Raw genomic sequence first — 21,278 nt, 5'->3', positions numbered from 1 at the left:
GGTTCTCTCCCTTGGAAACTGGCGTTTCAAAGAAGGTGACGTGTATAGCCTTGCCGATATCGGGGACTCAGGTGGTCCCGGCGGTGGCTGCGATGGCGGGCTCAGGGCTAGCCGGTGGTTCCGACAACGACGATGACAGGGCGACGGATGTTTGTGTGTAAGTTGTGTGGGATGCCTGTCGACATCCGTAGTCGACAGGGTAAGGATAAGATGCACATACACACAGAGAGCGCGAGAGAGTCAGAGAAGCAGACAGGGAGAGGGAGAGAGAGAGCGAGAGATATCTGGATATTTTTTTCCCTTTACAACACCTACACCCTACCCCTACCCTTCAGGGAACTGAGAGTCTTGATACCCAGGATGAATGGAGGCTGAGATCCTCCAAGGTTTTGCACGAATCTCTTTTCTGTTGTTGTTGTTGCTGTTGCTGTTGTTGTTATGTGGATTACATGGATTCTGGCATATTAGGAATAGGACAGGAGGGAGAGGGCGAGCGAAGTCAGTCACTTTCGTAGAGTGATGAAGAGAGTTCTCCGATCAAGGATAGAAGAAACGAGCACAAGAGAAGAATGATCATGGTTGAAACGATCTTGGCGAGGTGTGTATGAATGATGAAAGCTCCTGTTTGAACAATGATCCGACATCAGCTACGGTTTCAAAGTGTATGAGATGAGGTACAGGTTCGTGGACAGTGAGAGTACCACTACTCCATAGTGGGTGAGAAGGGCCGACGAAGCAAGACGAGACGAATCGAGGCGAGACGAGGTGGAGCAGGGCAAGGGAGGGCAAGTCTAGGGCTGGTCCGACGGGCCACAATGTCGTTGGAAATGCAGTATAATGATATGCATGCACCGAGGAAGACGATGTAAGAGTTTGTCTTTATTGAGTTGATGACTGCGTCGCGAGTCCCCATCTAGGGTCAAACAAGAGTATGAGGTGGAGCAGAGCAGAGGAAGGGCGGAGCATAGTATAGTATGGTATAGTATGGTATAGATCCTTCAGAGCAACTTCGATTTCGAAACGAGCAGTGCTTGCATGTTCAAAGGTCACAAAACAACAACCTCCCTCTCCACCGGACGGATTGTCGTAAAGAAAGAGCGGATGTGATACCCTCTCTCTCTCAGCCCCTCGAAGTGGACTTTGTGCCATGATAGATGACCAACCGAGACATCTCTACCAAAAGCCGCCCACGCACGATCCAACACTGAAAACCCACCGTGAGGGAGAGAGGGCGGGAGGGAGGCACTTTGGTCAGTTTACCTTGTGTCTGAAGGGGCCTCTTTTTTTCTAGAAGGGGGACACCTTTGAACTTCGGTGATGGCTCGAACGAACATGCCTCCATGAGATGTGCTCCCCGGGGCGGTAGGGTGCATTTGTACCTCATATTCACACTTGCCGTCTCACAACGTACTGGAACGAACTTGTGTAGCTCTCTAAACGACGAACAGTCGAAGAGATGCTCAACGCTTGATTCCAGCTGTGAGCCTGGATGAGTGATCCGATCCACAACGGAGGAAAGCAAGTTCGCCCCGACGTCATGAAGAAGAGAGGGGCTCAATCGACTTTTAGACCTGCGAATCGTCGAATGATAGGATTGCAAAGGTTGTCTCTATTGTGCAACGAACCAACTAGCTTTTTCCAATACGAAAGGTGGCCGTGGCGCTTGGCCACGACTACTTTGATGCAAGAGGAGGCCATCCACGGGCGGAAGACTCACAATAGGTCCCAGCTCCCAGTTCCCAGCAACCGAATGACTCGAGTTCCATGGTGGCCAATGAGAGTACGGTTGCCTGGCATAGTCCTTCCTGGATGCGCTTGTTCGTGTTTCATGTGAGCGGCCCCTACATTGACTTGGAGAGATCACACGCCACAAAAAGCCGCCGAGTGACGAGCAGTGGAGGCTTGGAAGCAGTAGGCTGTATGGTCGTCGTGCTGGCCTCATGCAAGAACAAAGGTTGACCTTCGCTAGCGCCTCTGACTAAGGGTCAGCAACACTTGGTGATGATCAGATGCAAGATCTGAAACATAGCGTGTTGTGGACGGTGGTGGCAAGCACGGATTCCGTAGCCACCGTGAAATGGGAGTGCCCAATGCTCACCGGTTCGCGAGCCAGAACAAAGAGGAAAGGCAACCAGCGTTGTTCGAGAATTTTCGCAACCTGGTGGTCCCAGAGATCATCTGTAAATGGAAAAGTGAAAGGCGTCGAAATCGGAGCAAAGAATCCCAGGTTGCGATTCACCTAAGTGTGGCTGAAACCGTTGGGATCAGAGCAGGGCTTGCCCGGTGTAATCTGTATCCCGTACAGTCTCTATTCATTATCGAACGTTTCTCGTATTCCATGCCTTGGGCCGGCCTGTCTCCTGCAGTGTTGATCTGGAGAACCCTCCGAGTCTGTGTCAAGCCCCCGACAGCATTGAAGAACTCTCGGACAAGCCTGTCGTAAGCTCTCCTGCTAACACGCGAGCCTTTTCCGTCTTCACCGGTTACTCGACTTACAGACTGAGGAACCCAGCTAATGGAATGCTCGCTTTACGAGTACATCCCAGCAAGCGTAGTACTGTATCTTTGCATCTCATCCCAGCCATCCGGGCCCGCAATCGCATAGGAAAAGCTTGACCTCCAAAGCCTCGACTTTTCCTGGGTCACGTAAGTCAACAGTGCTGGTAGTGGCTATGCGCGCGAGCCGATACTAACCAGGATGGTCTTTGCATTGCTGGAATGAGGATTTCCTCGCTAGATATGCGAGTTGGCCGTGGGCGGGTTGGCCGTGGGCAAGTTGGCCGTGGGCGAGTCGGACCCGTGAGCTCATCTCATCCACGTACGTACCTATACGAAGCAAGCCGCATGTCCATTGGGCTTGTGACCGAGCTAAGACGCCCTGCTTAAGGGGAGAGTTGAAGTGTCAGTCTCACAAGTCTAAGTTTCCGCGAGACATCAGTGTTATGGATCCTATCACAGACTGCCCGGCAATCGATCCCTCACCCTGAAACTTCTGCTTATACCCAGCCGGCCATGGCAAATCCGACAACATGGAAAATTGCTCATACGTGCAACCCTCGTATCATACCCACCACTCTCCGGGCGTAGTCGAGGTTTCCGGGGAAATGGTGATAAGGTGCATGGTCTAGGTGTCTCGTAGCAGACCCAGACGCTTGTCGTATAATTTTCGTGGACTCCGTCGGCATCGGCTTTGTTGTCTGGTGCCGAGGGCGTAAGATCTCGTTGATGGAGGTTTGTCTGCATTAGTTTGACCTGCAGCCCGCCCACTGCAGGAGTTTAGCTTACCGTACGACTAGGAATCATCAAACTGATGGGCATGCGATTAGAGCTCGGTGGCAAAAGGCCTTGCTCATTTGACCAAAAGGCCGTGCATGAAACTCGATGTGCATCGTGATACAGACAGACAGCAACTTTTGTCTATATTTGCCACTGCCTGCCAGATCGGGAGAAGCGCGACTCTAGCATGATGTGCTGGATTGACCACTTTTGCAACAAGGTCAAAAGTCGCTGCCCAGGTCCATGTGCGACTGACGGTGTCGGTCAAGAATTGTTCTGACATCCGGAGGAGAAGGTATAAATAAGACCATTTTGCGGTGTGAGTCGACGAGTTGGACTTCTTACTTTCTCGTCATAATCATAAACAACTTTTGATCGTGATTGTATCCTGCGGAGAACTGTGTAATCGTATGCGAGCTTCCTACAATTCGCTGTTAGCTGGTCGCTTTACACAGAAATCTGCTACCTCTTTTAACTCGGAGCCGTCTCCCTTCCCCTCCTGGGCTGACTGGACCTCTACCACCACCACTGCTGCTCCTCTACTGGGGTGAGTGGAGCTCCACCACCACCGCCGCCGCTGCATCATTTCCACCTCCAAGCCTGTTGCGCCGACAGTCACAGGTCTATGGTTTGGGCTCTTACACTCGTCCATACCGCCCATACTCCACGATAATCCACCAAGGGAATCCACTTCACCTATTCCATTGTTTATCTCCTCCTATGTACGTCCATCGATTCTATTCCCCAGCATCTTGGTCTTCGTTCCACGGCTGCCACTGGTACCAATATCAGCAGTGTCTCGTGCGTTGAGTTGATAAGAGGATGAAGCTCCACGCAACCAAGTGCAAATGTTCCGTTAGATACTGACTGACAGGTTGCAAGAACAACTGGCAAGTCCCGCCGGCTTCAGGGCCTTCCGACACTCGTGGCGTCCTCGCATCACCATGCCTGGTAAAACTCAAGCATCGAGCGGCATGCTCGATGCCTACCTTTATCATACGAGATCCTTCACCGACCGCCTAGCTCAGCAGGGTCGTGCCTTACGCTTCGCAGCATCATCAGAGAATGACGCTGCCATTCTTGATAGGGCGGAGACAGATATGACTGCAATGACAGACCCAGCGTTGCTGCAACGGGCCCGAGAAGATCAGCAAGGTATGTCGTTCGTCGTCCGCAAAGAAGTGTCCTCTTCTGATGCTTGTAGGCCTCATGGAAGGGTCTCGATCCTACAGTTAGTTCAAGAGACGGAGCAAAAAGTGCCTACTGCATTCATGCAGTGATATCTTGCTTTGTAGAGATTAGGTCGCTGGGAAGGTGGGCGAGAGTTGATGTCGCGGCCCAGGGCCCCAGAGCCCCAGGGCAATCTCGCTTTGCGGGCTGCCAGCGGATTGAGTAGGTGTATCACACAACCTTGATTTTCGTAATAGAAGGAAAGGCCTCAGCTGGGGGCCACAGTGTGTCGGTGGCCATGTAATGCAACCCAAAATGAGCTTGCCGGGTGCCTTCAAGACGGCAGAATCTGCCATTGGAACAAACCAAACCATGCAATTGTATTGTGGCGTCCTGGAAGCAATAATAGGAGTGATCGGCTTGTGCTTGTAAAGACACACTGTCCATTGTTCATTGTTCGGGAGGGAGAGAAAGAAGTCGAGGACGCGACGCGTTTTGAATGATGCCCAACGCGAGTTCTCACGTGACCGCCTCAGAAAGCTTTCACAACTCACAACTGCAAGCGCCATTGAGACAACATTGAGATTTCGCCCTCCAACAGTCTTTCGATACGAGATTTCGCCCTCCAACAATCTTTCGATAAAGCGACCACTATTCAGTTCCAAAAGTGAAGCTCAGCGAGACATCAGGACCAAGCGTTCTAGAAGCTTGGACCCGAGCGGACAATCCACTGTTTTTCATTTCCTCAATCTCTAGTCTTCACTAACCCGTGCCACCACCAGTAGGGCTCATACTTACTCCTCCGCCAAAGCAGTACGGCTTGGGTATAGGACAAGTACCTCGGGATACATACTCTCCAATCAATCCACTGAAAGTGGTATGGTACGAGTATGTACCTATCTCTCGACACGTCTATGTGCCTACAGGGAAGCAATTGGGGAACTCACAGCTTCCATCGGGGTGGAAAACTATGCTAACGAGGTCAAGCCAACCATTTTACTACAAGAACGTGGATACACAGAATGGGCATCGTACACGGGCCAACACTGGCTAACTATTCCACCGATCAATTGTCAATCATGAAGCCGGCGACTCCAAGTCAAAGCCCCAGGCACGGTATATCGCAGACTTTGCATTGGTGTCGAGTCCTGATGCAATACGTCCGGCCTATAATATTCGATCAAAGCTCGAAAGCCGCCTCGTCGTGAGTGGCAGACGGTCTCTAGCGGCTAGCCTTTACAAGTTGTCCCACACAGGATGTACGTGAGAGGATCGCTACTGGGCGTACACCTAAGTTTATACTCCCCGATCCCACCGCTCAATACTCCGTACAACCTGAAGGATTTGAGGAGGTTCATGAAAATCTTAGCATCATGATCGTCACATCAACGAACTACCACGTCATGCATGCGGCTGCGCATTGCTCTCAGCAGGTTGGTCCTAAACAGTTTCGCAGCGTGCTGCTTGCAGCAGTGCCGACGTAGGCGCTCCGGGGAAGAGAAGTGTGGCGATCGCCTTGCATGTCGGATGGCAAGCCTGTTCCACGCATACCCAAACACGAACAAAAACTTCCAGCTGACACCCTAAGGTTCAGTGGTAACATTGCAGCGCCATATCCTCATTCATTTCCGCAGACACGACTCGCCTCGTTGTGTCCCGGGGTTCTGCCTTCTCCTCAGTCTTTTGTGCGTGGCGCTCCTAGGATCTTTGGTCAAGACAATCTACCCGAGACAAAGAAATGCTAGACGCGACTGGGAGTACTAGACGCTCGAGAGTACACCCTAGCAGAGAAGCAGTTGGAAAGAGCCAAGCGGGTTTCTGCAGCTTTCTTCAAAAACCTTTTTAGCCGGTTCACCCAGGCAGCTTACAATCACACCGCGAGGGAAAGTTCGCCCGCTCTTGCGCCTGAAAACGTCATCTAATCTCTGTCATCAATCGACGATATGTTGCACGATACCGAGTACAGAGCATGGGGAAGCAACTGAAAGATCTGAGAACGGAAATAGGTCCGATCGTCCAAGCGGGAACCACGACAGGAATACCGCGACTCGTCCAGCATGGCTAGATCGTGCTGGTCACCATGCTTGCACCGGTCTTGTTGTTTCATGGTGTCACTTCCATTCTGGGATCCACGATGACTGACGGGTAATCGAAATGCTCCTATTCCATTATGCTTCCGCTTCGTGCCAGAACCATGACACCAACATTTGTCGAAGCTTGCACTGATCCAGCCCACAGGTTATGAAACTGTGCTATGGTTTTGCGCCCAGGGCCACAGTGACGCTGGCTCCTCACAGGATTGAACGTAGGGAAGTGGGTAACTAAATTCACTACCCCCTGTCCCTGCCGGGCAGCTTCGGACCATTGAACGCCTTATTCAATTCATACCTATCTGTCTGATCGTATTCTGTAAGGGACACATGCATCAACCCCAGACAAGGCACTTTGGTATGCTGGTTCAAGGAGATCATGTATGCTACATGATTGGGTACCGCGCTGTCCTCCAGATGAAAGTGAGGCGGTCTGACCCTTCTTAGCTTGACACTACTCATATTTCAACATGTCTAGCGTTCAACTCGTCGCAACTTCCTTCCCACCCCCGGGCGCCTTGACACCTCCAGACTTCTGGAGGAGGGCATGGATGTTGATCACAGAACCAGACACATGTGGTCGATAAAGTAAACGGAGGTCGCCTCGGGACTAGTCTAAAGTCCTAGCAGCCTGAATTGATTCGTGACAGTAGCGAGACATTCACATTTCATGGACCAGCACTCTATCCTAGAGCGCAAGTGACGCAGTGCAACGCATCGAAGCGAGATGGAAAGTGCATTGCCTTACCCAAGTCATGGTACTGGCGAACAAAGAGACACCCTCCGCTTCCACATCCGGGCTAGGCTGGCAGACGATGCGGTTCAGACTGCGACAACGCCGGAGAAACATTACTGGACTGCTCGTACCTATTCACCCTGGTCCCTGGTCCCGTTTACAGAGGAGAGATTGGCGCGTGCTCCCCGTCCACGCCTCGTCAATCACTTAGCAATGTGGCGCTGGCCAATGATCATAAAGGCATTGGGGGTTCGTCCCGGGCCGCATGCATGATATTGTCCAATTTCAGCCTTCCCGTACAAGCAACTTCGAATATCGGTCTTGATTCTCTTTGGGTGTGTAACGCCCTTCGACGCCCAACCCGCATGGACGTGGGGGTTGCTATAACTTAATCAGAATTCTCCCGACGACCCGTGGCCGTGTGGCCTTGAGGGAGGCGACTGTCCGGAATTCATTCAAGTTTTGTGTACGCCGAGAGGCGATTCTTTCTCCATTTGCCGTTCTTCGGGGTGATTGTCCCGAACGAAAGAACTACTCAGAATGCGGCTGATGGCTTTCCTTGGAGTCGTTCATATAAATAGAGAAGGGGTTCTTGTGCCTGTGCCACGGTTGGTTGCGCTCATATTGACACTACAACTATTCTGATTCACATCTGACCTGATCCCATTCACTGATCTACATTGTACGTCTACAGACGTCCCTAAAGAAGAGTACAGATGATATTAGTACGTATGTGGGTAAGTATCATCTATCTATCCTACCTACCCGATGGCGGACCATTCCAAATCACCAAATCACTCACTTATTCTACCGTATACCACACCATAACTACCTCGGCTACCCTTCGAACCGCACGCTAGCTAGGAGTCGGTCCCCGACCAACGTGGAAACTCCAGTCCAGATATAGGAAGAGAAAACGAAAGAAAGTGATGCCTCAAAGCACCAGGTACATATAAGCACTCATACCAGTCACTCATTATCCCTCTTTGGTTTCTTTAGGTCCATCCATCTGGTTTTTGGTCTCATAGCCCTCTTTGGTCTGATACATACTCCCCGGCTCTTCAGGTTCGACAGTACTGAAGCATTTGACGGTGAACATCGCCATCGCCATCCAAATGCACACCTCCACTACAGCACCGATACCGACGTCGACACCGATACCGACACCGACGATGGTAGAGATGCCGAGGAGGGCATGTTGAACGCATTCCTCTACAGCACCAGCAGCGCCAACGTTCTCGACCTGATCCTCCTCGGGCGCACAGCACACGCGTACAGACTTACAGCGGCACACGCACACCTACTCGATGCGATGGTGATGCAACCATGCCCACAAGCACGACTATTCCCACAGGGACTTTCTGCCCCCAGTCTCGTCCACGGCGACGACGACTGGAGTGGTCAAGGAGAAGGTCATGGGCAGATCGGACCATGCACCACCAGCGGCCTCGTGGCGGAACTCATGACGTTCATGGACCGAATCACCGACCCGAGAATCGTACGAGAGGCAATTTTATTTCGTCCCTCGCTGGCTGGTCGACAGGGACCAAGTGACTACTGAGATTTCAAGTTTCTATTTGACGAGAGGAGGTGTCTTTAAGTCCCTTACCTGTTGTACGCAGTAGTTAGCATGTACTTTATACGAGAAAGTCTACGGTACCTATAGGCTATGCTGCGGCTTTTAGTTGTCAGTGTGGTTGGACACGAACGTATCACTCGATAAGGTGACTTAACCGTACGTGTTTCCGGGGTTGGGCTGGCCACGGGGGCCCCGAGGGGAGCGCGGGGAGGAAAAGAACCAGGCATAGACGCTTACCGGCTACGGTCTCGTGCCGCTGTCCAGGCTAGCTAGCTAGCAAACAAGTAGGTAGGCAGTCAGCCGGCGCCGCCTGCCAGGCCTCAACCACGAGCCTGAGAGTGAGGAGTTATACCTCATGAGTGTTGGCGGAGGTACTTTACTGGCGGTATGGACGGTAGTGGTGGTGGGTGGCCAACCTCCCCGTCGACTTTTCTCCGCTGCGGGCGCCTTCCACCATCATCATGCCAGAAAGGCCCGCTAGGGAAGCTACAGTACGTGACCTCGAACCTACCCTGGTCAACAACTTGTTAGAGTACGGAGTAATGCAGGTGTGTGTTTGGGTCCTTGCAGGAGAGCCCAACTAGTTGGTGATAACGGACTCGCCTATTGGGTAAAGGTAAACACTCCGTTAATAGGCTACCTGACGTACGGGGCCAAAGGACAAGGGGGGATGCCCGGCGACCGTGGAGAGGACACCCTTCCCCATTATCCAGTTTACCTTGCCAATGACCAGTACGTCCGGAGTGTGAGTGAAGGGCACGTAGATGAATGTGGAACCACATGCATGAGCAAGGAAGAAAGATACCATGCCTACCTGACCCTTACCTTACCTCAGGTGCGTTGCTACCTTGCCACCTACCTCCTATTAACCCAGTCATTACACGACAAGGGATGCGACCAGATATTATCTACCGAATGCACAAGCGTTGGATACGGAAAACACGGAAAATGAGTATAGAAAAAGAATAGGAAAGGGATACGATACTCAGCTTCTACTAAATAACTGACCAACTAACTAACTTAGCTAGCTAGCAAGCTAACACGCATGTCAATCTATTCTAATCTACCTGGGTTGGATTCGTAACAGGAGTAGTAGTAGTAGCAGTACTGCACAAAGTCCTCCGTACATGTCTATCTAGTGTCTGTCATGTCATGGCCCACGTACGTTACACGGCAGTAGTTCAGGGTGCCGGTTCGCGGGGTGCCTGACAGCAAACAATGAGAGGGAAAAAAATTTCAATCGGTTCTTTTCCAAAAGTCAAGAATGGAATCCACCACCTGACTCCCCATGACGACCGGCACATCATGCGCGGCGTCAAATACGGCGAACTCGACATTCTCACCACCTAGCAGGGCGGTGGCGTCTTCCTCGATCTCTTGCCTGACGATGATGGGGTCTTTCGCTCCAAGGACAATGAGAACTTTTTTCCGGGTGCCCTCTGCCGCGTTCTGCTGCCGCAGCCGCTCGCCGACGATACGCCAGCGGTCGTGCTCGGTCCTTACGGGCCCATAGCGAATGCTCGAGATGAAAGCAGGGACGAAGCCGGGGTGGTTGTCGAGCTGGTGGATGACCGCTTTCTCCACAGTCACATGCGGCCGGGTCTGGGATAAGATTGCCCGAGAGTTGGACTCAATGGGGACCTCGGCCTGGACGGCTTGAGTCGCGTCGACCTTTCGGGTTTCCTCTACGCCGCCCTTTGGTGGAGGAGGAGGGGCGGCCAGAGGCGTGCGCAGTCGTGCCTTCACGATCCGCCGCAGTATGGGCTCGGGGATGATGCCCTCCGAGTATATGATGCGGCTCTGGCGGCTAATGTGGTACGGTCGCAGCAGTCCGGCGGGAGCAAACAGGACGAGACTGTCGACGAGATCTGCAAAGTACGAAGTGAACGTCGTAGCTATGCCGCCACCGAGGGAGTATCCGACGAGGCAAAATTTGCCAGACGCCTTGCCGGTCCAGGAGAGCGGCGAAGACGCCAGGACCAGCAGGATCTGTGTCGTAAACAGTCTGATGTCGTGCCGGACGTCGTTCGCAGTGTCGGAATAGCCTCTCCCAAAAAGATCAAACAGCATGACCCGACACCCATTGTCCACGAGTGCGTTGGCCACCGCCCCCAGGGCCAGCGCCGGCGTGCTAATGCCGTGCACGAGAAGTACCTTGCGTCCGTCTTCGGGGCCAAACTCGTAGACTCGGATCGAGCCGTACGGAGTGTCGACATCTCTGGCTCCTGGCAAGGCATCGGGAGGGTAGGGCAGTTGTCCTTTCTCAGCGTCGGACAACCGGGGAAGCAGTGTCGCGCGCGGTGAGCGGTATATGTCGCTTTTGTTCGAGGGGCCGAATAGCCCTGCCGTCAGAGCGCCCGCGGCGAAGAGACATGACCCTGCCAAAAAGAGCCTCCAGTCCGGGAGACTTGCAGACTTGCTAAGGCCCATCATTCTTATGCATCATCATCGAACGCAAAAGGAAGAAGAGTAAATCTGTATGAAAGCTGCCCAACGTTACCTTATCGGCCCTGACCGGTCCTTGGGAATGGAATAATCACGGAGATCCCAACGGATATCACAGACCTCGGCTAAATGACTCGCGCTCTCATGCCGTGAGAAGACGCGCGAGTCATGCGGAATCTGAACGAATACGAAGGGATACAGGAGTAAACTGCCGTTAACAACTTGTCATCTACAGGTAGAGAACTCTCGAACAGAGAGAATGGTTTTGGACATGTACAAAACTTGGGTATCATTCATTATTCAGGACAGAAGGTAAATTACTTTTTCCCGGCCGACTCCGTTACAGCGAGAAATCAAGGGCTTTTCCACCAGACTTGTCCTTGCCCTTCCCTCGCTTGCGCTTTTTTCGTTTACCCTTGGGATGGGATTCTTCATCGGTGCTGTCTCCCATGTCGGAATCATCCTCATCTGCACCGTCTTCGTTGTCATCCGACGACAGATCGTGTTTCGTGCCTGAGGCCCTGCCTCCGCCTGGAAGCCCCTTCGCTTCGGTCCATACTTTCACTGTCTGTCCTCCGCCACTCAGCATCCTTCCTTCGATGTCAAAGCCGAGAGCGACAACACCATCGATCTCATCATGCTTGACATCCATCTCATTCATCACACCATTACGGCCGATTCTTAGGAAGCGGACTCGCCCGTCCTCCAGCCCTGCAGCCACGAGCTTCTCGTTCATCTTAAGCTTGCCCTTTCCATAGCCAAAGGGCACTTCGGCCAGGCTCTCAACACTGAGCCCACTCCGGTCAATGACGATTCGCTCGTCGAGATCGTCCCAGACGCCCTTCTCCCACAGACTGACCACGCCATCACCTTGACCGACAAGGAGCTTCTCACCAACACTTGTTCCACCTTTCTTCAAGCCTTGAATGAGCGTGGCACTGGTGAGCTCTATCTCTTGGTCTTCGCTCGTAGCGATTGTGCCCTTTCGAAGATCCGTCACTGCAAGGGTTGATCCTCCCACAGTCACCCACTGTTTAGGGAACCCGCTCGTGCTCGTTTCACTGGCGGGGAGAGGTACCAGAGTATTGATATGTTCCCCGCCATGCGGTTCCCATGTTTGACTCGCCCTTGACACGATTTCTCTTCCACCCTGTCGTAGGTCTTGTAGGTACAGCTTTCCCGAGTCCGTCCCGAGAAGGAGAGCCTGTGGTGACAACGCATGGAGCACCGATGGCTCATCCAGTTCTGGCATGCCACTAATCTCTGGTATTGCTATTTTCCCAACGACTTTTCCGGTCTCTGCGACAAAGGACTTGACCAAGCCGTCGGTTCCGGCTGAGTAGCATATTTCGCCGTCATAACTGAATGACAGACATCGGCACGAACCTTTGTGTCTTTTTGTGCTCCAGACGGTGTCTATTGAGCCAAGTCCACTCTCTGAAGCACTCGTGGATGACGATCTGCGCAGCAATGAGGGTGTCGAAGTCGAGCCATGGCCATTAATGAGGTCAGTGTTGTTGGAGGCAGATTCGGAGCTGTCTTGAGAGGCACTCTCAATCACATGAGACTCAGAGGGCAGTTTGTATGCTTGCACATGTCCAGAAGACAAGCCAACGGCGAAAAAGGGTTCTGAAGGATGGATGACCTGTGCGAAGAGGTCCGACTGGAGGGGCAAGGTACAGATCGTGTCGAACATGGCGAATGAAATTGAGGGTCACCGCATGATAGAGTGTACCTAGTTTTCGAACCAAGTGTTGAAGCTTGGATATTTACGCAGGCCAAACCTTGAACCGCATGTTGGAGACGTCGCGTGGGCGAGAAAAAATTGGAGATAAGGTACTATTAGGGGTGCAGACGGGGCTGAAAATGCCAAGAATGGGTGCCGCAGGCCACAGCTTTTAACTATAAGCTTAACTAAAGGAGCCTCCATTGACAGCGGTGGAATGGCTCTTTAGGTTTGTTTAGTGGCTGTGACGACTGCCTAAGTGAACATTAGGTCTACCTGAGTGCCCAGGTACTTACCTAAACGGGAGCAGGCGGTTAAGGTACCTACGTGTACCACTGCACGTCTTCTTCCCGCACCGGCGACTTGATCCCAGGTAGGCAGTTCAATCATCACACAACTCAGGCACAACATCATACGTCCTCATTCCCCAGTACGTTCTCCGTTATCGGGTGGTCTATTCGCTGGAGGATACAAACACAACTAACACTGCGCGATACGTTGCTTCCGGCGGATGCTCGTGTCTCTTTTCTGGCCCACTAGCGAGTTACTCAGGCGACAGGGACACCCACGAGTACGAGTATTCGTGCACTGCCAGGCTTACGACGAGCTGGACGCCTGAGGCATTCTCCGCCAAAAGAAGACAATCTCCCAAACTATCCGTACAGTTTAACAAGGACAAAGTACTCGTATCAGGAAGGAGGATGCTTTGATAGAATATCAACCTTCGCCTTGATTTCGAACACCTCTTTTAACACCGCGCTCTTCGTACGGTTTACCAACCATGACTACGACAGACATGGTGGAAGATGGAGCGATTGACCCTCGCGTCGACGAGACAACAGCCTTGCTCGCTGCTCCCTCCACAGCCTCACCTACAACAGACCAAACGGAGAACGGCACAGCCAACAACAAGAATGTCGACGAAGACAAACCGTTACCCAAAGACCAGATCTTCTTTCTCTGCCTCGCGAGAGTCGTCGAACCCATTGCCTTCTTCAGTATCTTTCCCTTCATCAACCAAATGATTCGCGATACTGGAGTTGCCGAGCAAGATGTGGGATTTTACAGTGGCTTGATTGTACGATGAACCTCCTCTCTCTTCCCGTTGCGACAAAACTAACTAACACATGTCACTTGTCTCAGGAATCACTGTTCTCTTTGACGCAGATGTTCTGCATGATTCCTTGGGGTTGGGCATCCGACTACTTTGGACGAAAACCCATGCTGGTCTTATCATTGGCGGGTGTCTCGATTGCGACGGCCTTGTTTGGATTTGCCGAGACCATCTGGGCCATGATCCTGATCCGGTGCTTTGGAGGTCTTTTCGCAGGAACGGTCGTGTAAGTGGTAGCCATGCACCTTGTCAGGAATTACTGTGAAGGTTCTTGCCGGAGACAGAGAGAGAGAGAGAGACTGACATGAGACTTACTTCAAATGTAGGACGATCCGAACCATGATCAGCGAAAACAGCACTGCCAAAACTCAGGCTCGTGCATTCTCCTTCTTTGCATTCTCGGGCAATTTGGGGATATTCCTAGGCCCTAGCATAGGTACGTCTGCTGTTCTAGTACCGAACTCGCCTGAAACCAAGGTTAATACATATGGGTATTGCAAGGTGGTGCTCTGGCCAAACCAGCAGCTCTGTTCCCGTCCATCTTCGGTCATATCCAATTCTTCCATGATTTCCCATACGCTCTGCCTACCATTGTTACTGGTGTCATTGGGGTGATTGCGACAGTTACAAGCGGTATTTTCCTCAAAGAGGTATGTCTGCCTCGTCAAGCCTTCACATTGAAGCTCATTTGCACATGTACAGTATACATGGTTGCCGTTTACTTGGTCCTGGCACCACGTCCACACATGCCACCACTTGCCCAGACACCTAATCCATTCCGCCTTTCTTTCTCAGTGATCTGTCCCAGTTTTATCTCCTTTGTCCAGTCCACCTTTCCATTCTCTCTAAAATCCAGTATCAGATACTGACCAAATTCGATCCTACGATCTAGACCCTCGTCCGCAAGCCGAAATCCTCATCCGATATCAGCACCAAAATGTCGACCCTTGAACTCCTCCGGGCTCGCAACGTCCCCATGACGCTCTACATTTACGCACACGTCATGGTTCTCGCATTTTCCTACACTGCCATCGTCCCCGTCTTCTTCTTCACGCCCGTCCACCTCGGCGGGTTCGGGTTCTCGCCTCTCCAAATCAGTATCTTCATGACGCTCGGGGGACTTTCGCAGTCACTCTACCTTCTGATCGTATTCCCCTGGCTCCAGGCGCGCATCGGCACCGCGGGTGTCATGCGACTTTGCGCCCACGCCTACCCGTGCTTCTTCGCCTTTCTGCCTGTCTGCAACGTCTTCTTGCGTAGGGGCATGACCGCAGTGTTCTGGGCCGTTGCGCCTGTGGCCTTGATGCTGGGCAGCGGCGTCGCCATGAGCTTCACGGCCATCCAACTCGTCCTGAACGACGTGAGCCCGAGTCCCGCGGTCCTCGGCACGTTGAATGCCGTCTCGCTCACGCTGGTTAGCGGGATAAGGGCATTCAGTCCGGCGCTGTTTTCGAGTCTGTTCGCCGCCAGTGTCGGCAGCGGGATCCTCGGGGGGCATCTCATTTGGATTCTCATGGTTGTTTTGGCCGCCGGGTTTGCGGTAGTGAGTCATTGGACACCGGAGCCGGGAAAAGAGGTGAAGGATGGTGCAGAGGAAGAGGCAGAGTAAAAGAAAACCTTCTCAAAAAGAAAGAAGTTGCGTTGGACAGTCTGTGTACATTGGTCCAGATACCCGTGTGTCTGGATAGGTGTCTGGGTACTGTCATCCGACAGCCCTGACGAGGGAGAGTATTTTTGTAAGAACATGAAGACCGGAGACGGAAATCAATCCATCATAAAAAGGAGGGAGAGTGAGATCGAGAGTCAGGGACAAGGTGCATGTAAAGGCGACGACACTTGGAACATACTGCTAGCGAGATATCCACCGCAGCTTGCAAGTCCGCGCGCATAGGATAGACATCTGGGTCTGGGTAGATATCTAGTAAACAGGAACAGACAATCAAAACGGTCATATCTGAGATGCGATTCTTCTTCGCTGGGTACCTATGAGGGTAAATAAAATTCACCTCGGGACCTACCCAACCTAACCTCGCCTGGTTGCCTCGATACCGGTTTGTCTTCCTCATCCTGGTCCTCTGCCTCAGCCTCGACCCAGCCTCTGCCTCGTCACCCGAACTCAGGGTTTAGGTACGGAATAAAGGAGGGACATCTCCACCTGATATTAGGTAGGTACTTTGGATGGGTAGAGAGGTAGGTTCCCCCAACGAGGCACCTGTCGAACCCCGTTCGCAAAGCACGCGAAGGCGCTTTTACTTACACCCTTGACCGCCCGCCCTGTGCGCAGGTACCATATGTACCTTATGTGCCGCCTAATACCTACCTTGACACGCCGCCTTCTTCACTTCACTCGTCCCTCGAGATCACGCGAAAGTATGGATGCCTTCCATCCAGCGAACCGACCAAACCAAAAAAAAAGAAAAACAAAACCAAATCGGCACAAGACAGTCTCGACGAGAATCGAACCTCAGGATGTTTTTGCCATGGATCTTGCTCCCCCCCTTTTTTTCCCTCCGCTTCGACAAATATGTGCCAACGTCGCAGGCCTACTCAACTAGAGAATAGTTCACATTTTTTTCTAACCCTGTACCTTCATCGCCAAAACATCTACGCCACAAATTTTGAAATCGGTCTGTGAGGCACGGGCAGTCTTGGGGCTGTGTGGTTCCCGATGATGACCAAATTTTTTGCAGGTCAAAACATATCAACGGTCATTTTTGAGGCGGCCGTGAAGGGTACATCAGGTGCTACGCACCTTAGGTATGTAGTTAAGGGAGGTAGCCGTTCGGGAGGCTTCGCCAAGGTGCAAAGAACCTTTCTCGGTGTCAAGTGAACAAGCAATCTGTTTTCTCATCCATGTAGTACGTCCCTACCTACCTATCTACCTACCTAGCCATGTCCATCTCTCCCCCACAACTTAATCGGACCTGACCTGGCCTAACCAGTCTGACTGACCGACTGACTTGATTATTATAAATTCGCACGTGCTGGTTCCCCGGCCCACGCTCTCCTGATGAGTTCGCGAATCGGTCCCTTCTCAATGCTTCTCGGGTTGGGATATTGGTTGCTGACGGCAATCTCGGCCGCCTTGTCAATACCATCCTCCTTCATACCAAAATCCTTCAGGGCGCGCTTGACTTGAAGTTTCTCGAGGAGAATGTTGAGGCCCTTGATAGCGTCGCCCTCGCTGCCGGGTAGGACAGAAGCTAATCTCTCCATTGCGTCCGGGATGGCGGGCGCATTGTACGACAGTGCATGCGGCAGAACGATCGTGTGAGTCTCTGCGTGTGGGAGGTTGAATGAACCGCCGAGGGTGTGGCAGAGTTTATGGTGCAGAGCCATCGACGAAGACCCGAGACAGACACCGCAGAGCCAGGCCCCGTACTGTGCCTTCTCACGCGCCGGCTGTGATTGGGGGTTCTGGATGATTTCGGGGAGAGACTCTGCGAGGGCCTTTGTGCCTTCGAGCGCCAACAACGAAATGATGGGGTTCTTGTTCTTCGCGTACAATGCTTCCACGGCATGGGCAATGGCGTTGACGCCCGAGGTGGCGCTGAGAGCAACTGGCAGAGTCATCGTCAGGTTGACGTCGTAGATAACCGTTCCAGGCAGGATCTTGGGGTCTGTCCGTGTGGTTTTGCGACCGTCTTGAGTCTCGCCCAGGATCGGGGTCATCTCGCTGCCGGCGTAGGTTGTGGGAATGCAAATATGAGGCAGGCCGGTCCTGATTGAGATTGCCTTGCCCAGGCCAATTGTAGATCCCCCTCCTATCGACACGACGCAGTCTGCAGACTTGGACTTGAGGAAGGACATGGCTTCTTCGGTGATGTGGGAGGGTGTGTGCATGGTGGCATTGGTGTAGGTGCCTGCTGGCTCGATGGAACCGGACTTGAGGATCTTTGCGAGGTCGTCTGCTTGGCTGACTTGTTGGGGTGTGGAGAGGAGAAGAGGTGACTTGAGGCCCAGTCGCTTGACTTCGTCCGGGAGTTTGTTGATGCTGCCGGGTCCGAAGACCACTCGGCCTGGGTTGGCGTTGTACTCGAACGGATCCATGCCTGTCTTGATGAATCTCTTTGAATTATAAGGTATCGCACGTAGAGAAAGGGACGGGGAGGAAGATAGACAGAAGCTGCGGCGGGCGTGAGAACGTAAGGTATGGAGAGTAAACATGAGATGGTTTCTGCTCTACCTAGAAAGTGGTGGTGGTGATGGCGCGAGGAGGATATTTGGGACCCCGCACAAGTGTCAGTACCTGATCGGATAAGGGTTTCTGGTTTCTGGCCTGCGCTGCGTCGTGGGGCTGAAATCACCGGCAAAGACACCCATGGGGCCCATCACCGTCGCCTGTGCCTTCAGCATCACACCACAGACCCCAGCATTTTTCCGAAGCCTGGAGCGCTTTCCGAGCAGTCTTCGAAGCCGCTGACAAAGCTGGGTCTGGCCCTCGTTTCGTTTCCGCCCTTCAAAACTGTACGATTCGTTCCCGGTCATACTTTGTTAGAAGGCGAAGCCTGGCCATAGATACAAGACTATCGCGAAGAACCAGGTAGTGGATAGGATCTGGAAGGCGCCTAGCATCTTGTTCGAAGCGTTGATGCCCTCATTGTAATTGTGGAAGAAAGGAACTTTGGCCTTGTGCTTCCAGAATTCCGCCATGTTTTGATACACCAGCGCGATCCCGACTGCATGTGCAGTACTCAGGAACAACGGAAGCTTGCGGCCTCCTGTGCCGATCGCAAGAATGACGGATGTGACCACGGAGGAGATTGTCTTGTGGTCTAGTCAATACCATGGACTCCAGGAAAGAGAAACATCGAGAGGATCTAGCTTACTGCAATAGCTGCGCTGGTTTGCGTTGTTCTAGTCTTGTGCAGTTGATTAGCTGCGGTCGTTGAATACTGTGCCGCTCGTTCTGCTTGCTCTTCTCGTTGCTTGAGATTGTAGATGGCTATCGCAGAGAACAAGCCAGTGTAGACGCCGACACAGGTTTGAGCTGCGTGGTACAATGAAAATATAATCGCTGTAACCGCCATGTCGATTCGGGATGCTGTGAATGGACGCTCTGGAGGATGGTTCTTCGTCGAGGTCAGCCTGATACAGGCTGGAGAGAGATATGGAAGCGCATCATCACCATCCCGAGCCTGATCACCTCATGGCCAGCTGGGCTTCTCCCTCTTCGGTATCGGGCCAATGAAACGCCGTCTCAGGCTGCTGACTAAAACTCGACGCCAAGCGGTGGCCAGTCGCATGTACATAATGTACATTATGCATGCAACCAAAATTTTGCGTCGGGAGATGTTGTGCTGGAACAGGGTGAGCGACAAGTGCGTGGATACTGTATGAACCGCTGGATTCTGATCCAGTGTATCTTTCGGTCATGGCAGAAGAACTCAGTGCGCCTCCGGTGCTTTCAACGCCAGAGACACACATCCTGAATGAAGGTATCCCAGACGCTGTTCGACACAAGGCCTCAGAAAACCTGTCTGATCAAGATCTCAACGTCAGATATGAAATCAACAGAACGATCCAAGAGATTCGCAGGAGGAAATGGAGACGAGTGGCTTTACAGTTCCCTGACCACATGCTTCCGCACTCTGCTCGAGTCTACCAACTCTTGTCTCGAGGCTTACAAAGACCAGCACCGACCGAGGAGGACGTCGCCACAAAGTCCCCTGAACCACTCGAGACTGATATGGGTAGATTGAGTGTTCACGGCGACGAACCTGTGAAACTGACAATCCTCGGTGACACATCATACGGATCCTGTTGTGTGGACGAAATCGCCGCCGAGCATGTCGACGCCGACTCTGTCGTCCACTACGGCCGCGCATGCCTCTCGCCAACGGCAAGGCTACCAGTCCTACACATCTACACCACCATGCCCTTGGACCACGACGACGTCGTGGCCAATTTCCGGCAATCCTATCCAGACCCAAACACCAAGGTCATCTTGACAGCAGACGTGCCTTACTCGGCTCATGTTTCTCCATTGGCCCAAAAGCTGCAAGCGCTAGGCTACGTCGCCATATTCGCAGCATCCATCGTTCACGATCCATCATCGGCAATACCAAATCGAACCCTTCCCCCGGCGGTGTCGGACGACCAAGCACACTTATCCGAATGGAGTCTCTTCCACATATCCGATCCGCCGACCTCCCTTCTCCTCACGCTGACATCTCGTCTGTCTCAAGTGAGGATCTATAGCACGGAAGGATCTAATGCTAGCTCGAGCAGTACTACGGCATCAACAGCGTTGGAGAACTCTACCCGGCTCCTCCTCCGCCGGCGATACGCCCTGATCACGTCCCTGACAACGGTCCCGATTTGGGGCATCCTGATCAACACCCTAAGCGTTAAGAACTACTTGAGTATGCTAACCCATATCCAACGCCAAATAGCCGCCGCCGGAAAGAGATCCTACCTGTTCGTCGTGGGCAAACTCAACCCGGCCAAGATTGCCAACTTTTCCGAAATCGGCGGATGGGTGGTGATAGGGTGCTGGGAGAGTTCGCTCGTTGACAGTAAAGACTTTTACAGACCCATCATCACACCGTTCGAATTGGACTTGGCTCTGCAGCCTGACGACAAACGCGTGTGGACAGGCGAGTGGAGAGCCGACTTTGAATCCGTTCTCGAAGATGCCGCGAAGCGCGAAGACTCAGGTCAATCTGCACCGTCGGCGGTCGACGGCGAAGATCAAGAAGGAACAGAGTCCGATGTCGAAAGCGCATCTGACGATTCAGAGTCGGAATCGGAGCCCCCGGAATTCGACTTCCGAACAGGCCGATACGTATCTCGCTCGAGACCTGTGCAAAGGGCGAGTAAGGCTCGACGTTCGGTGGCTTCATCGTCTGCCGGGAATGATGCATCGTCTTCCATGGCGTTGACGAAGCGATCAAAGGGTGACGTAATTTCCGTGAATGGCATCGTCTCGCCCGCTGCCGAATACCTGAGAGAAAAGCGAGGCTGGACAGGTCTAGGCAGCGATTTCGAGGTCAAGTACGAAGAGGAGGGAGAACAAGTCGAAGGCGGTCTAGTTGAAGAAGGTCGTACGGGGATTGCGCGCGGCTATACAGTCGGAGAGTCGACTCGATCGTGATCACAAGTGCCGTGTCAAGGATAAAATACAAATACTGTGTCGAACG

The 21,278-nt window shown here is 52.6% G+C and overlaps 7 protein-coding genes across 7 annotated transcripts; 3 read left to right on the top strand and 4 right to left on the bottom strand.

The window, feature by feature from the left end:
- Window positions 1-4,220: 4,220 nt before the first annotated feature.
- Window positions 4,221-4,512, top strand: PV08_01385 (uncharacterized protein; the record flags this gene model as incomplete). Its single annotated transcript, XM_016375747.1, has 2 exons — window positions 4,221-4,431; window positions 4,481-4,512. 2 exons carry the CDS (start codon window positions 4,221-4,223, stop codon window positions 4,510-4,512), a joined length of 243 nt encoding a protein of 80 aa, XP_016241023.1.
- Window positions 4,513-10,087: 5,575 nt separating this feature from the next.
- PV08_01384 (uncharacterized protein) lies at window positions 10,088-11,281 on the bottom strand (the record flags this gene model as incomplete). The annotated part of the gene is made up of 1 exon (XM_016375746.1): window positions 10,088-11,281. The coding sequence occupies one exon, from the start codon at window positions 11,279-11,281 to the stop codon at window positions 10,088-10,090; it is 1,194 nt and encodes a 397-aa protein (XP_016241022.1).
- A 355-nt stretch (window positions 11,282-11,636) lies between these two features.
- PV08_01383 (uncharacterized protein) lies at window positions 11,637-12,992 on the bottom strand (the record flags this gene model as incomplete). The annotated part of the gene is made up of 1 exon (XM_016375745.1): window positions 11,637-12,992. One exon carries the CDS (start codon window positions 12,990-12,992, stop codon window positions 11,637-11,639), a length of 1,356 nt encoding a protein of 451 aa, XP_016241021.1.
- Window positions 12,993-13,803: 811 nt separating this feature from the next.
- On the top strand, window positions 13,804-15,745 carry PV08_01382 (uncharacterized protein; the record flags this gene model as incomplete). The annotated part of the gene is made up of 5 exons (XM_016375744.1): window positions 13,804-14,100; window positions 14,166-14,362; window positions 14,463-14,572; window positions 14,638-14,786; window positions 15,029-15,745. The coding sequence occupies 5 exons, from the start codon at window positions 13,804-13,806 to the stop codon at window positions 15,743-15,745; spliced, it is 1,470 nt and encodes a 489-aa protein (XP_016241020.1).
- Window positions 15,746-17,103: 1,358 nt separating this feature from the next.
- Window positions 17,104-18,186, bottom strand: PV08_01381 (uncharacterized protein; the record flags this gene model as incomplete). Its single annotated transcript, XM_016375743.1, has 1 exon — window positions 17,104-18,186. One exon carries the CDS (start codon window positions 18,184-18,186, stop codon window positions 17,104-17,106), a length of 1,083 nt encoding a protein of 360 aa, XP_016241019.1.
- A 444-nt stretch (window positions 18,187-18,630) lies between these two features.
- PV08_01380 (uncharacterized protein) lies at window positions 18,631-19,166 on the bottom strand (the record flags this gene model as incomplete). Its single annotated transcript, XM_016375742.1, has 2 exons — window positions 18,631-18,903; window positions 18,966-19,166. The coding sequence occupies 2 exons, from the start codon at window positions 19,164-19,166 to the stop codon at window positions 18,631-18,633; spliced, it is 474 nt and encodes a 157-aa protein (XP_016241018.1).
- A 344-nt stretch (window positions 19,167-19,510) lies between these two features.
- On the top strand, window positions 19,511-21,232 carry PV08_01379 (diphthamide biosynthesis protein 2; the record flags this gene model as incomplete). Its single annotated transcript, XM_016375741.1, has 1 exon — window positions 19,511-21,232. The coding sequence occupies one exon, from the start codon at window positions 19,511-19,513 to the stop codon at window positions 21,230-21,232; it is 1,722 nt and encodes a 573-aa protein (XP_016241017.1).
- Between the last annotated feature and the right edge of the window lie 46 nt (window positions 21,233-21,278).

This window comes from Exophiala spinifera, assembly GCF_000836115.1.
Source record: "Exophiala spinifera strain CBS 89968 unplaced genomic scaffold supercont1.1, whole genome shotgun sequence".
Lineage (NCBI taxonomy): Eukaryota > Fungi > Ascomycota > Eurotiomycetes > Chaetothyriales > Herpotrichiellaceae > Exophiala > Exophiala spinifera.
Note: the sequence above shows the minus strand (reverse complement) of the source record. Positions and strands in the feature narration are given on the sequence as shown.